This window comes from Micropterus salmoides, unplaced genomic scaffold, assembly GCF_014851395.1.
Source record: "Micropterus salmoides isolate LMB-PRFRI ecotype aquatic unplaced genomic scaffold, ASM1485139v1 Ms_hic_scaffold_11, whole genome shotgun sequence".
Classification (NCBI taxonomy): Eukaryota; Metazoa; Chordata; class Actinopteri; order Centrarchiformes; family Centrarchidae; genus Micropterus; species Micropterus salmoides.
In genome coordinates, this window is record NW_024040152.1 from 35,293,441 (window position 1) to 35,308,321 (window position 14,881).

General features: G+C 46.0%; 1 protein-coding gene across 1 annotated transcript in view; it reads right to left on the bottom strand.

Moving 5' to 3' along the window:
* The window catches only part of LOC119898199 (basement membrane-specific heparan sulfate proteoglycan core protein-like), a 28,279-nt gene extending 14,571 nt beyond the window's left edge, over positions 1–13,708 (bottom strand). Inside the window, exons 1-2 of the mRNA XM_038712389.1 lie at positions 13,253–13,708; positions 12,582–12,953 (exon numbers count right to left, since the gene is read on the bottom strand). Of these exons, the coding sequence (XP_038568317.1) occupies positions 12,582–12,953; positions 13,253–13,505 (625 nt within the window). The 5' untranslated portion in view covers positions 13,506–13,708. The remainder of the gene's footprint in view (positions 1–12,581; positions 12,954–13,252) is intronic.
* Positions 13,709–14,881: the final 1,173 nt, after the last annotated feature.

The following is a 14,881-nucleotide window of genomic DNA, read 5'->3' on the forward strand; positions in this document are numbered from 1 at the left end:
GTTCAGGGCTAGGCCAGTTGAAAACCCAAAACTTGTCTCCACCATTTATTAAACGTCTTTGTAAAAATAGGCAGAGTCCAAAAAAACTTTCTGGCTCTCAAACATCGTATTTTATAGTCCCCTGTTGTAGGCGGGACTTCTGCATGGTATACACTTCATTCAATATGGCCGCTCCCTTAGGGGTGGCTGTCTGGGTGGGGCCCCCGTACACTTTATACAATTAGGAGGTTACCCACAGTGCAGTTTCCAGGACTTTCCAGCTGCAACTGGCTCAAACTCTGCAATGTTTGCTCTTTCGCTGACACTTTCTTACACTCATGCCGAGACCGAAACAGCCTACGCTCGTGCTGACACTACCTACTGCACCCTCCTGCACCGGGACTCTTATCTACTTCAAAAGACACTCAGGAATGTGAGCTTATTATAAGAAGTTCACAAGGAGAAAAGATCTTAGAGAGAGAAAGACAAAAACCATCATACAGAGTGTGTCTTAAACCTTAATATTAAAGCCCAATATAGAAAGTGTTTCCTAAAACATACAAAAACCTTAAAACATATTAAAACTTCTCAAGTAAAGGTTGTGATCTAATGCTCGTCCTGTCAGTAAACTGTGACCCATGCGTACGAGCAGAAAGAGGAGAAAAGAGAAACGGCGCCTCACGCGGCAGAAGGATGAACCTGTTTGAAATGAAGAGGCCGACTGCTGTGTGAAATAAATCCAGATATTCCCTCTGAGTATTCCAGGCTTAAAGCCTTTCTGAATAAACAAACAGCCGTTTGACTGATTTTCCCTGAAGTGGCCAAAGAAACAAACAATTTAAGATCATTTGCAGCAAAAAGATCCAGATTCAGGATCATAAACACAAACAGAGATTCTGTTTCTGCACAAGAGCCTCAAATATGTTTAATCAGGAATCAGATTAATTAATACTTTATTTATTCTCACAAATAAGGTGAACAGGAGACAAATTACATTTAAACTGATGCCGTTTCCAGTGAGTTAGTCGACCAAATACGAGAGTTTCATATACTGTTCTCACATGTTGGTCGCCTTATGGAGCCAAACGCTGAGCGCCAGCATGTGGATGTGACGCGCTGCCTGTAAAAACATGTTATGGAAATAAAACACTAAAATTCAAATCAGCTTTATTGGCATGAATGTATAGCAACAATATTGCCAAAGCTATATATAAAGTACAAAAGGACAATTAATTTCATACGCTATTTTATGTCATTTCCAACACGTCAGCAGCCTCGTTCAGCGAGCCGACTGTGTAAATAAATAAATGTTCAAACACAAGTGGAATGCGTTTGTTTTCAAACGGGGGGATCCAGATCAGTACCTGGGTCGTCCCGTCTGTGTGGCCCCCTCCAGCCAGCGACGTCACTGCTCAGAGGGAAGGCCCCTTCATGCAGATCTGTTATAAAGGGGCGGAGCTCCAGGGCCCCCTTTCCTCCGGGGCACAAGCGTTGCGTGAAAGTGCATTTACCCACCAAACAGCTTCAGCTTCACCAAAAGGAACGTCAGAGTCACTGAGTTAAATTTAATTTTGTCAGAATTTGCCTCCTTTTCTTCCTGCAGTCAGGACAGATTAATATTAATGAGCTTCACTGAGCGTTTACAGGCAGCTGTGGGCGTTGGATTGTAGGCACAGTTTTATAAATGAGACCCCTGGTGTGGGAACATTTTTAAAAATAAACGCAGGTCTCCATTAAAAGCCTGGTCTTTGAAGCGCTCGTTAAGCCCCAATGTGTCCGTTTCTTGATTATTTATCTTGCTTTAGTCTGTAAGGGTCGCTCTCTGTCTGCTAACTTCTCTCATCCTGCGCCGTGTTGTTTTCGTTACGTTGCTGCCGTCTCTAGATCTTCTTAGATAGATATTATTGGATAATTTTTATACAAGTTATATTCTGTTTGAAATAAATAAACTGTTTCACAGCAGCCTATTTCAGTTTTGTGCGGAAAGGAATTAAAGGCCTGTCCCAAATACAGGCCGGGTCACAATTCAGGGATTTTAGCAAATAAAAGCGCGGGCTGTTATTCAAAGTTTTACGTACGTATATGTATTTTATGAAATTAATCACTTTTTTTATTGCCTGAGTTTGAAGGAGTTGTAATCTCACATAAAAACGATCCACTCCGCTCCCGAGCCTCTTACCTTCTGATTCTGTACCGAACACACAGCAACAGTCCGCTAAAACCAAAAAACAAGCAGCTCCTGTGTACCGGTAATATGTCAAAGTGTTGATTTAGCCTGAAGACGTGATGGAGAAATGATCTGATTCTGAGAACGTTTGTCAAGGAAATCGTATATTTCCTGGTGCAGAATTGAAGAAATAACTGGATTAAAACAAACGGTTGTCTTCTGGTATTTATTAAAGGAGAAACAACAGAGAAGCACAAACATCAGCTGGCTCAGAGCAGTATCAGACATCTGGCCCCGAGCAAACCCTCACCTTGAAAACTCCACGTAGAGGCGTAACAATTTCATACACACATTAATCCTGACATGTCCTAGTGGACGTTGTAATGCCAGAGAAGGCAAGTACACAATAGTAGATAAATAATTATCAGCAGGTCCACAGCTTCTCCACCTTCTGTAACTAACGTGAGCCACATAACAATCAGTTGTAAAGTGTGGCAACAAAATAATTTGTAATATTTTTGTTCTCATCCAATACATTTAGCTGCGCTCACATAGCTGAGCTAAAGATACCTTACAGTTATTGAAAAGCCGCAGGGAGCTAACGTTGATGTGTGACGTCGGCTAAATGCAGTCATATAACGAGCAGGCTGAGAAAATACATACAAGCACATCCCTGGTTGCAATCTAAAAACCACACAGCTAGGGGCCGCTGAAAACTACAGAACACCTCTCTAAGATGGTCAATATTACAAAGGTAAACATATATTCTGACACCATTTTGACGTCTTGTAAATCTACAGAAAGATTCCTGCTGTAAAACAGGGACCGACATGATGATGTGAGGATGTCAGACAGTCTGGCCTCGGCCGTCTGGACGTCACAGCTGCTCATCAGAGTCTGGAGGCTGGAACAGAAAGCAGAGTTCAAACAGTCCAGATGAGATGTCACTCTTATGCCGCTTTCAGACCAACTGTGAATTTTCTCCTTGCAACGCTTTTGTCGCGTGAGTACATTCGCTGCAAATGTTCTCACACAACGCGAGAAGGTGAATAAACACAACTCGCAATTACTCCAGCTGTATGAACCCAAAGTAAACATGTTGCTGTGATTAAGTTGCAATAAACGGATCAAACTGATGCTGAAATAACTATTTGTTAAACATATGAATTCATGCTTTGTCAGGTCTGTCAGCAGGACAGCAGCTTCTAAAATGTTTGTTTTCTGAATGGAGTTCGGTTGGATCAGGGCTATGCTATGCTAACCTGTTCACAGTAAAGTACAACAACAGCTGGGACAAAGTTACAGTCACATGTTTTCTGAACTCACCAGGTAGTTCAACCTCCTCACTTTCTAAGTAATGTCCTGTTTTGTCCGGTTTTTTATATAAATATGAAGTCGTAGTCTGACTAGCTAACGACGCTAACAACAACACTGGAGCCGGATGTGCACAGAAGCTGCTGAGAAGCTCCAGTGAAGATAAATCAACGTTGAAATCCCAAAAACTAAAGTAAAAAGCTGATTTAATAAAAGCAGTTAACTCCGATCTCCTCCTGCGGGTAAACAGTGTAGTTGTCAGAGCAGAATCCTACAGTTGTTTATTTGTCCAATGGTTGCAGCGCTGCTCCCTGCTCCTGTCCCCCAAGTTTGGCAGCTCTCAGCTGGCCTGCAGATTTTCAATCCCCCGCTCTGCCTGGTCCTGTCCAAACGCTCTGAAGCCGTCGGTGACGTTCGGACAATCTCAACACTGATAGGCTATCGCGACTCAGCGTCATGCGACTTCTTCGCTTGAGTTGAAAATATTCTACTCGGGCAAATTCCTTCGTGTTGCCTTTATGTCGCCTGCCCCGCCCCCGTCGCTTCGCTCCGCCCGACAGGAAATCGCAGCTCTACGCGTCTTTGCATGGACTTTGTATAATATACTCACCGTCCCGAACGCTCGCTTCACTTTTAGTCTGAAAGCACCATCAGGAGGCTCAGCAGGAGTGGAGCTGTGATTCAGAGTTTGTCCCGAAGGGGTCGCCACAGGAAAGATGAAAGGGCTCACACTCTGAGCTAACTGGCTCAGGGGATTTCTAGCTATGCTTTTATGTTTTAGCTATGGAGTGATACGTCTTGTCTCTAAATGATCTTTGTTGGGAGTTGCACATGCTCAGTTCCTAGTTAAGGACTACTAGCCAATCAGAAGCAGAGAAGGGCTGGTCGGCGAGAAGCCGGTAAACAGCTCGGGTTCAGCCGGTAAACAGCTCGGGTTCAGCCGGTAAACAGCTCGGGTTCAGCCGTACTGGAGCGAGAGTTTCAGAGCGGTGAGTTATTAATCTGTATCCATAAAGTTTTAACTGAGCTCTGTCTCTACATCACAGGAACAACTTTATGTCCACTGACTGCCTGGAGGGTAGCTAGTGTTTGGAAGGGAGAGGAGAGCTGTGTGCTGCAGCTCAGTTTTTCCACCGGTGTTTCTGAGGGCGTGTCGGAGTAGTCGCTCGGCGAGCATCATGACATGGATTTTCATTGTGACATCACAAGAAAGGGATGTATAAGCCGGACTAAAAACGAGATGTTTTCAGTTCAGAGCAGAGTTTTCTGTGGGAGATGGGAACTTCCTTTGGGCTGGACTTTGGGCTTTTTCACTTTGCAAACCAGTTACATGCACAAAAAAGGTTTATAATTCAATAAAGGAGAGGAAGAAGGCCTAAAAACATAATACCACCTCTTTAAATAATACAATATACTTTATTTCTGTAGCAGGATTCATGCTTAGATTGTTATATTTTCATATTCTTGCAGCTTTTTAAATGTGTTTTCGTCACGTCAGAGTGCATGGCTTGTAACTAGTGTTGTAGTACTCAAGGACGGTGTTGGTCTTGAGACCAGTCTTAAGACCACATATTGATGGTCTTGGTCTTGTCTCGGACTCGACCGCATTTGTACTCTGTCTTCTCTCGGTCTCGGACATTGAGGGCTCTGGATTTTCTCAGCCCCTAAAAGTCTTGGTCTTGTCTCGGTCTCCATAAACTCTGGTCTTGGTCTTGACTTGGTCTCGGTCTGGGTGGTCTTGACTAAACCAGTACTTGTAACTCCTGCTGTGTCTTGTGGACGCAGATGTTCATGTAAGTCACCAATCAGCAGTTCATCAGCTGTTTTTATAACTCACCTACACCGTCACGTCTTTCAGCTCTCTGCTGCAGCTGCTTTGCTGCAAACGCTTCCTGTAAAGATGTAAAAAATAAAGTCACTGACTAAAATCTGAAATTTAAAGATTTCTGTCTCCTCTGCCTATGATACAACGCTGTTGTTTCTGCTTTATGCAAGATTTGATTGGTTTTAATGAAATTAGGTCTTTATCTATAAACAGAACTGATGTTATTCCTTCGAATGAATGCAAGACTTTGGCAGCATCATGAAACCAAAAATTATGAAAAACAAATTTATCCCATCTAGAAATGTTGTACTGAGTGCTGAATACAGGCAGCAGCAGAAACCAGACTGACGTGGACTTGGTTCTTGTAGGTGAACGTTACCTTTTGATGATGATGGATGCCGCTATGACGATGAGCACAGAGTGCAGAGTGAAGAGAACCAGACGAGCAATCAGCAGAGGGTCAACTGATCCTGTGAATCAGATTGGACGGACAGGACGCTGTTAGACCTTAGACATTAAAACAAAGTCTGACTGCCTGCTTCTCTATTATTTATTATGGGTATTATAGTTTTTAGACCTGTAGACAAAACGGTAGTTAGGTACTGTAAATGAGCCACCTGCTGGTGTCGGCGTGCGCATAAGCACCGATGGCGTGACCTGGGAGGCAGGGGACTGACCCATGTGTAAGAGTTGGAGAACTGGATGGGTGGCCCAGCAGCTGTACAGAAGTAGACAGGGTCACGACAGCGACCGCATCAGCTGCGCACAGAGCAGGGCCAGTGCAAGCGGTGGCCGCTCCCCCCCCCACCGTCCCGTGGGATAGGGCGCATTGCACACTCACAAGGGAAAATCACTCAGCCAAAACACTCAGTACTGAGTGAGTCAGCGAGAAACAGACATCCCACAGATAGAAACGGACGACAGACCATGGGGACAACCAGGGAGCCACTGTGCAGATGTCGTCCACCGTCATCCCACCGTGCAACGCCAAAGAGGATGAGATCCTTCTCGTGGAGTGAGCCCTGATGCCGTCCGGAGGGGACTCACCGGCTGAAATATAGGCCTGTGAAATAGCCTCGCACAGCCAGTGAGACAGGGAAAGTCCCTTGGACTACTCCCTGTAGTGCATAAACAGGCGCTGTGAATGGCGCCAGGCGGCCGTGCGCCAAGTAACAGGACAGTGCACGCACTGGGCAGAGGAGGTGGGACGTAGAGTAATCCTCAGACCCATGGTGGGGAGGAAAGAAGACCGCGAGAGGGTAATCAACCGGGACTGAAAGGAGCTGGTGAAGCTCTATGGCATGAATGCAGGATTGGGGCACAGGACAGCCGAGCTGCAGTCATCCTGAATCCTGAGACATGACGGAGCCATAGAGAGGGCAGCCAGATCACTGACCCTCTTGGCCGATGTCAGAGCCACAAGTAAGGCGATCTTGGCCTAAAGAAACTTCAGGTCCGCTGTCTCTAAAGGCTCAAAAGGGGCTTGGGTTTGCGTGTGTAAGACAACAGGCCGTGTCACCGGCTTGTGCCTCCACACCCCTTTCAGGAAACCAGGGGGTGAGCGAACACTGTCCTGTCACCAAAACCCTCGTGACAGGACGAGATGGCGGCAGAGTGGGTTTTAACCGTGCTGAACGCCAGACCCCTGTCCACGAGCAGCTGGAGGAACAAAGCACCCTGGGAGAGACCGCACGTTTATGTGGAGAGGCTCTTCTTTCAGTTCACCGTGAAACAAGCTCGGCCGTTTTCACCACTGCCTCATAGCAGCATATTGTCCGGATAAAACAGGATCCAGATGCCCAACCGCCGCAGTGGCTCCAGAGCCGCCTCGAAACACTTGGAGAAAGTACCTAACGGAACGTCAGGCGGTTGTACTGGACACCCTTGAAGGAGAACCTTCCACTCTGCCACTCTGCTTCCCTTGCTGCCGTCACGGTTCGGGGGGCCGCCTCAAAAGGGCGAGGATGCCGGCTGTGGGGGGGGAGCAACCTCCGTGTTCCACCGAACAGGAGAGCTTAGCACCTGGCGGGGGAAGGGAGGGTCATCTGTGGCAACACACGCCGCCATGCAGGAGGGAGCGCCTCCCTGTGTAGGCCACAGGGCGCCTCCCTGTGTAGCTAGTACTCGCTCCATCAGGCCACATCGTGAAGGCCACAGGGCCAGCTGGAGCTGGTCCACGCAGTGTGACAGCAGCCATTGACTTCGTAGAGACAGGGTGGGGGACGTGTGTAATGTGTGGATCGTTGATAGGATAAAACTACACGCAGGGTTGTGTGTAGTGCTGTCCTGTCCGCATGAAGCGTAAAGACCGCTTCTACGGCTCATATGACACAGCCTGCCTTCTGTGAACCAAGGGAGAAACGCTGGACGAACAGAAGGACCGTGCCAATGATGCCGTGATTATGCACGAGCTCGCAGTTGGGCACTGCCGGATGCCAGATTTCTTCGTCAGAAAAATATCTGTACTGGGTGTGTATGTGTTCTGTCCACACGAAGCGAATATCCGCTGTCGTGGGCTCATACACAGTTTCTAGGGGGAGGGGTGTGTGAAGGGACCTCTGATCATGAACCGAAAGTGAACTGCTTGTTGCTTTGAGTTTCAAGCTGCAATTAGCCACTTGTCTAATGGCAGCTGGCTCACAGTGTGGGAAATGTGTGCTTGGTGTGGCTGGTTCGACCGAGACAGGCACCGACAGCATTTGTTCAACAACTTCCACAAAAGGAGCAACAAGATTTCACACACAGATTTTTTTCGACCCATAGCTTACCAATGGTCCGCTCTGACCGACGAGGGTTGGCCAGCAGCAATGAAACCGCCTGCTAGATGTCATTAGCTGCAGCTAATGTGGTGCAACATGGACACATGGGGTCTCCCTGGTCAGCTGATTCAGGGACAGACCCCATGTCAGCTACAAGTTAGCTTACCATTAGCTACCTGAGCTCAACGTTAGCCTGATGGTAGCATCCTTGTCGCTTAACGATCGCTTGCCTCACCGCGGCAACATAGCAACGTTGAGGCCGGCCAGACCGGCGTCACCGGAGGTCGGAATGGGTGAAGCGGGGAGCCACTGGCAGATTCCTTCTCATCTGATAGCGACAGGTGAAGGGCTTCATCAAGAGAATGGGTGGACCGCCACGCCACCTCGTCCTCACCGGCAAAATGATCCGCCCGCCGCTGCTTCTCTTCGGGGGAGAGAAGGTCTCAGAACGAGCAGCGTGAACCAGGGGTGAGCGCTTGGCCGGCTTGCTACGGTCCAAGGCGCACCCAGCATGGGGGATGGAGGTCCCCCGGCAGGACGAAGCCCGTGTCACGGACGCCGCACACCTGTACTGATGTATATACAAAGTGCGGACCTAGGAGAGGCCCACGCTGTGGGTGGGTGTAGACAACTGGGTGTAAACCCAAAAGCGATAACCTTAGAGGGCGAAGCCTACATGAAACAGAACTGACCTGATGTCTCAAACTAGATTTAAATAACTCAAACTGTAACATAAACCTGTACGATGGTTACATTATTCAGGAGAGTCCTCTGAGTATAAATAAGTATCTACCACAGAGAAAACTGAGCAAACAAACCTTCTTCCTCCACCTTCAGGCTGTACGGCAGGGAGAGGCTGCTGATAGTCTTTAAACCACAGGTGTACTTCCCAGAATCCTCTGTGGTCAGGGGACCGAGCTGGAGGGCGGGGCCAGACTCTGAGAGGGCGTGGCCATCTCTGAACCAGGTGACCTCCAGTTGGTGGAAGGTACAGAGTGCAGTGCAGTACAGAGTGACGGTTTCACCTCTTCTCAGCTCTCCGTCTCCTCCGGAACTGTTTATCTGCATCTGAACATCTGAATGAGTTTAAAATACATTTATTATAAAATTCCTTTTCAGTTCGTTTTTAGCAAAGTGATGTTTAAGTCATGTTCGAGCTCAAAGTCAACATTTAAAGTCACTCACTGATGTCTTCAGTTAGGTTTTGTAGAGCTGAAATGATTAGTTGATCAACAGAGAATTCTAATGGAACACTTTGATAAAGGATTTATTATAATCTGTTGCTTATCAAGCACTTATGTCAAACATTGGATTGATCGAGGCTCTGAATGTGCAGATTTGCTGTGTTTTGTTGTCTTCTCTGACAGTAAACTAAACATTTTGGATTTTGTTTGTTGGTCGGATGAAACAAAAGATGATTAGACGTCAGTTTGGACTCTGTTTTCTGACATTTTGTTGACAAAACAATTAATTGAGAAAATAATCTGTGAATGAATCAATAATGAAAACTAGAAAAGCAATTCCTGAAGAAATTGCGGTGTGAATGCTGTCTTCAGTAAAACCAGATGTTATTGTGACTTGGCCACTGACAGATAACATGGAAAATGTGAGCCAAGAGTGTGAAACACTGTCACTGTTTCTGCACCACAGTCCATTATAAACCACACATTAGATAAAGTTTATACAAACACTGACAAGAGAAACACATTAGGCACACAGGGGCGGATGTGGATCAGGAGGTAGAGCGGTTTGTCAATCAGAAGGTCGGTGGTTCAACCCCGGCTCCCCTTGGCTGCGTGTCAAAGTGTCCTTGGGCAAGATACTGAACCCTGAATTGCCCCTGGCGGCTGTTCCGCCAGTGTATGAATGTGTGTGAATGTTAGTTTCTGTTTGAGCACTTAGGCTCAGTGTATGAATGTGTGTGACTGGTGAATGCAGATGTAGTGTAAAAGCGCTTTGAGTGGTCGAAAAGACTAGAAAGGCGCTACATTAATTCTGTCTTTGATTATGGACCCTCGCCAAAACTGCTCGCCAACAATAATATCTGGCCTGCTGCCAGATTCTGGTGCTTTGATAGCAGCAAAAGATATAAATAAATAGATTGGTCTGCCTGGTCTTGCAGTCTCGAGTGACTGCTCTATCAACCAGTAGCTGGTGCTTGGCTCCCCTGGTATTACTACCCATTCCCTTCTGGGCCCAGTCCATGTATTGAGCCATGTGCCTACTCATCTTACCCGCCATGATGCCTGACAGGAGCTTCCATGTTGTGCAGAGGCAGGTTATTGGCCTGTAGTTGGATGGGATTGTTCCCTTCTGGGTCCTGTCCGTCCTTGGGTTAACCATTCTGGGTGGGTCCCATCCATCAGCAGTTGGTTCATTTGAGATGTCGGGCGTTCATGGAGTGCAGTTAGTTTCTTCAGCCAGTAGGTGTGGATCATGTCAGAGCCTGGTGCTGTCCAGCTCAACATACCTGCCACTCTTTCTTGGAAGTGTGCTGTTGTAACAGTTACTGGATCTTGTTCTGGGAGATTGCTGTGATCTGTTCTTAGATCCACTGAGCATTGGTGTTGTGGGATGCCTCTTTCTCACTGACTGTTCAGTCTCAGCCCTGGGTGGATCTGATCTTGTGTTAGTACCCTGCTACTGAGAGTACACTTTGGATGGTTCGGTGGAGAACATCCGGTTTATTCTCCTGGCTTCTCTTCTTGTATCTCTTTAGGCGGGTAGCCAGAGCGGTACGTCTTGGTTTAGCAGTCTCCACAGCTTCAGGTATTGTTGCCCCTTCTTTGCACCTTTCTGTAGCTCTGAGAGCGGACTCTCTATATTCTCTTTCACCATCTAATGGTTGAAAAAAATGCATTGAAGCGAAACTTATTTGTCAACCCCTGCAGTATATTATTACTACTTCTTCTAACATTTATATTCAGTGTAGTGATGAGTGTCTGCGCTGCCTGAATTCTACAAGAAGAACAACGTAGCGATGAAACAAGTTCTGTAGAGCAGTTTGTCCGTTTTCAGCTACTGTAGAAACATGACGATGCAACATGGTGACGTCCCTGTAAGAGGAGCTGCGGTGTCTGTAGATAAAAATGTCTCATTGTAAGGTAGTAAAAACGTAACGGTTCATTATGTCAGGTCTCTATACACCACTGAAAACAGAGTTATGGATCTTATATATATCTTCAGAAATATTACACACTGAAAATTTAAAAAGAAAACCAGGAATTTAGGATTCTGGAGAAAAGTAAAACTGATTCCACTGGGCTCTACAACAGCAGTGTTTTAAAATCAATTTGTGACAGACAGGAAGCCGGCGTAAAGACGTGTACAGTGTGGCACGTACATGTGTTCAGACCACACGTCAACATGCAGCATCTGCCGCTGCACATGAACTGAACAGATCTTTCTCTCTTAAACACACACTCACTATTTCTCAGTTTTTTATGAATTAATTAAAATCCAACGTCTATATAATCATGAACGTTTTAAAAGCATTTAACTTTGTGTGTCTGTGTGATAGGTCATGTCAAGATAATTATTTGTCACATTCAGGGATGATGAGACTACGTGTCTCTGAACTGAACAGCATTTCCTCTTGGTCTCAGATGAAGATACCAACGATGGTCGTTCAGTCTCGGCCTCAGGTGGCTCTAACGACCATGACGACTGTCGTTACCACAGCTAGGAGCGCTAACGAGCCAGCGGTATCGACGATCCTGGCAAACGACCCCACTGAGGTCAAATAGCGGAGAAGGGACGAAACGTCTTCTAGCATCTTCAACCAAGTCCAGTTGTCCTGGATTTACACCTTCTTTGGATACGTCTCTCAGTTTGTCACATGCAGTCACATACTGTTCAGTTTTGCTCTTAAGAGGAAGTGGCTCTGCCTCAGCTGTTGAGCGGCGACCACAGACTCTTTCATCTGTTTGCAGCCTTGTGTCTTCGGTCACTGAGTCTCTGACACTGAAGGAGATACTTTGCCAGTCACATTGATAGTTTGAAGCACAATAGATTATTTAATTAATAATCTCTCTCTCTAAATCCAGTGTCCGTCAGCGATCTTGTATTTCTGCTCTGATTCTAAACAAAAGGCACTTTGCATGTTTCATGAGAACGAAACTGTCGCTCCCCCTGAGGTGCAGGTGGTTTTTTGTTTCTCTCCCTGGTTGAGGAAGGTAACAGCAGAGCTCAACACCTGCTCATTACAGCTGTTGGGAATTAGTTATTATTATTTAATAATTATTAATAGAATATAACTAAAATAAAAAATCACCTCAGAGCACAAAAAATGACACCTTATTTAGTCTCATAAAATAAACAGAACTATTAATTTGGAGCTCTGATAACAATTAAATTCATAAATATAGGCAAAATTACCAAAACCTCCTGGTAGGTTGACCGTGTATTCACTCTAATGCTCTATGTTTGAACTTGTAATTTTTCTGTGTGTGGGCGTTCAGTGGTAGTGTCTACATTGTGCTGGATGTGTAATATTATTGCAGTTGTTTTCTACAACATTATCATGTGATGCTCTTACCAGAGACTGTGACTCTCACTCCTGGAGGTCCAGTAAAATGTGCTCTGGTGTAGTCAGCCTCCATTCTGAAGCGAAGACTTCCCTCGTCTTCCTTCTGCACATCTGTGATCTGTAAAGTGCAGTTTCCCTTCTTGTCTCCCAGGTATTTGTAATGAGGGTTGTTGTTTTGTGAACTGCTGTCAAACACAGACGGGGCAGGGAACTGACAATAATCATCGTTCTGGCACCAGACGACTCTGATGATCTCGATTAAAACTTCTCTTCCATTCTGAATGAAAAACTTCAGAGGTGTGAAGGTGCAGGGGAGGGTGACAGTCGATCCTGTCACAGCACAAACAGGAGCTGGATAGTTCACACCAACACCCACAGCACCTGGAACAACACAGCGCAGTGATGGCGGCTGAGTTCAGGGAGGAAATATGTGGATTTAGAAATTGCAGAGTGACTGCAGTGAACTTGACCTCCAGAACTGAAAAAGAAAACTAACGAACAGAAAACATTAATGTAAAATACAATAACATGGACTCTTTATAAACGAGAAAAAGGTCATAATCTGAGTGCAAAGTGAAGCACAAGGTGTAAAGGTGCTGTATGTAGTCTCTTAGTTAATCATAGATGTGTTCTGTAAACAGTACATTTACATTTAACCAGAGAAAACTGAGCAAACAAACCTTCTTCCTTCACCTGCAGGCTGTACGGCAGGGAGAGGCTGCTGACGCTGGCCTTCAAACCACAGGTGTACGTCCCAGAATCCCTTGCAGTCAGAGGGATGATGTGGAGGGCGGGGCCAGACTCTGAGAGGGCGTGGCCATCTCTGAACCAGGTGACCTCCAGTTGGTGGAAGGTACAGAGTGCAGTGCAGTACAGAGTGATGTTTTCACCACTTCTCAGCTGACTTTCTCCTCTGGAACTCTTTATCTGCATCTGAACATCTGAATGAGTTTAAAATACATTTTCATTATAAAAGTTCTTTTCGTTTTGATCAAAGTGATGTTTAAGACTTGGCAGAGCTTGAAATCACCATTTAAAGTCACTCACTGAGTTTTTGTGGTGCTGAAACGAATACTTTTGGTCCCCGTGGATACTTTTTATTATTGTTAGTATCAGTATATGAGTATTAAGAGCATGAAACATGAGAGGACCCTGTTGAAACTGAAGGAATTCTTTTTCTTTCTTTCTGCAAATAAAGTGAATTTATGAAAACTCGCAAAAATTTACCCTGACTTGCCGCTAGGCTATACAAATACAGAGCTTTTACATTTACATATGTTTTCGCGCACGAGTGTCACAAATGGGCTCGCTAGCGCCCCCTGAAGAACAGTCCCCGGACCGTATGTCTCCAAAATGCAATATTATGTAGCTGCAGCACCGGAGGCTGCAGTTTCAGGCCCCCCCAATCCTGGGACCGCAGTTCTTCTGTGACAACGCCATCTAGTGGAGTGGTGGTGGTAATGCACAGCAACACAGAGGAGGTTAACCCTGTGTGCTAGCAGCTGTAGGGTTAACCGGCCCACATGCAAATAATCAATAACTTAAGTTTAGGCAGACACTCGGTGATGGTTAGGGGAAGAGTAATCAGCTTCGAGGGGCTGTCAAGAGTAACATAGCCAGCCAGCTAACTGGCAGTATCAAAGTAAACAAGGGTCCTAGATGTGCTGTTCCGGTCCATGGATTGTGGTCCTGAAACTGCAGCCTCCGGTACTGCAGCTACATGCTACTCCCAAAATATATTAAATTTTTGTGGCAGATCATCATGTCCAGATTTATAAAAAAGTGTCTTGGAGCGATACCCTAAATCAAACAGGAAGTCAGCCATTTCCATTCAGTGCAGTTTTGTCCTATTTATTGCTCTTTACAGTCTCTGTACTTTAACAAATTCCTAACAGAAAAAACCCGATCGACTTCTAATTTTTGCTGAGCAGTTTTTGTTGTGTGTGGCCTGAATATCGATGATTCGCCATGACACAGGAAGCTGTTATAACCTCAGTGGACACGCTCGATGCTTGATTAGAGTCCCGCCCTGAACACATCTATCTTGGGGACACAGGAAGTGATGATCAACTCCTTCTTGATGAGTCCAAATGCGCGATAATTCAAAGCCGTGTGTCACGGTCTTCGGCCGCTGCTTCGCAGTTGCGGCACAGCCTGACGCGCGTCACGAGGTGAGGGGTGTCCAACCAGAGAGGGGAACACTTTGGATCACTGTTACACCACAGTTAGCGGTGCCTATCACGCCGTGACACGCGCTTCACTGGGACACTGTGGCGTCCTACATCAACACAACACCAACACGCACCAGG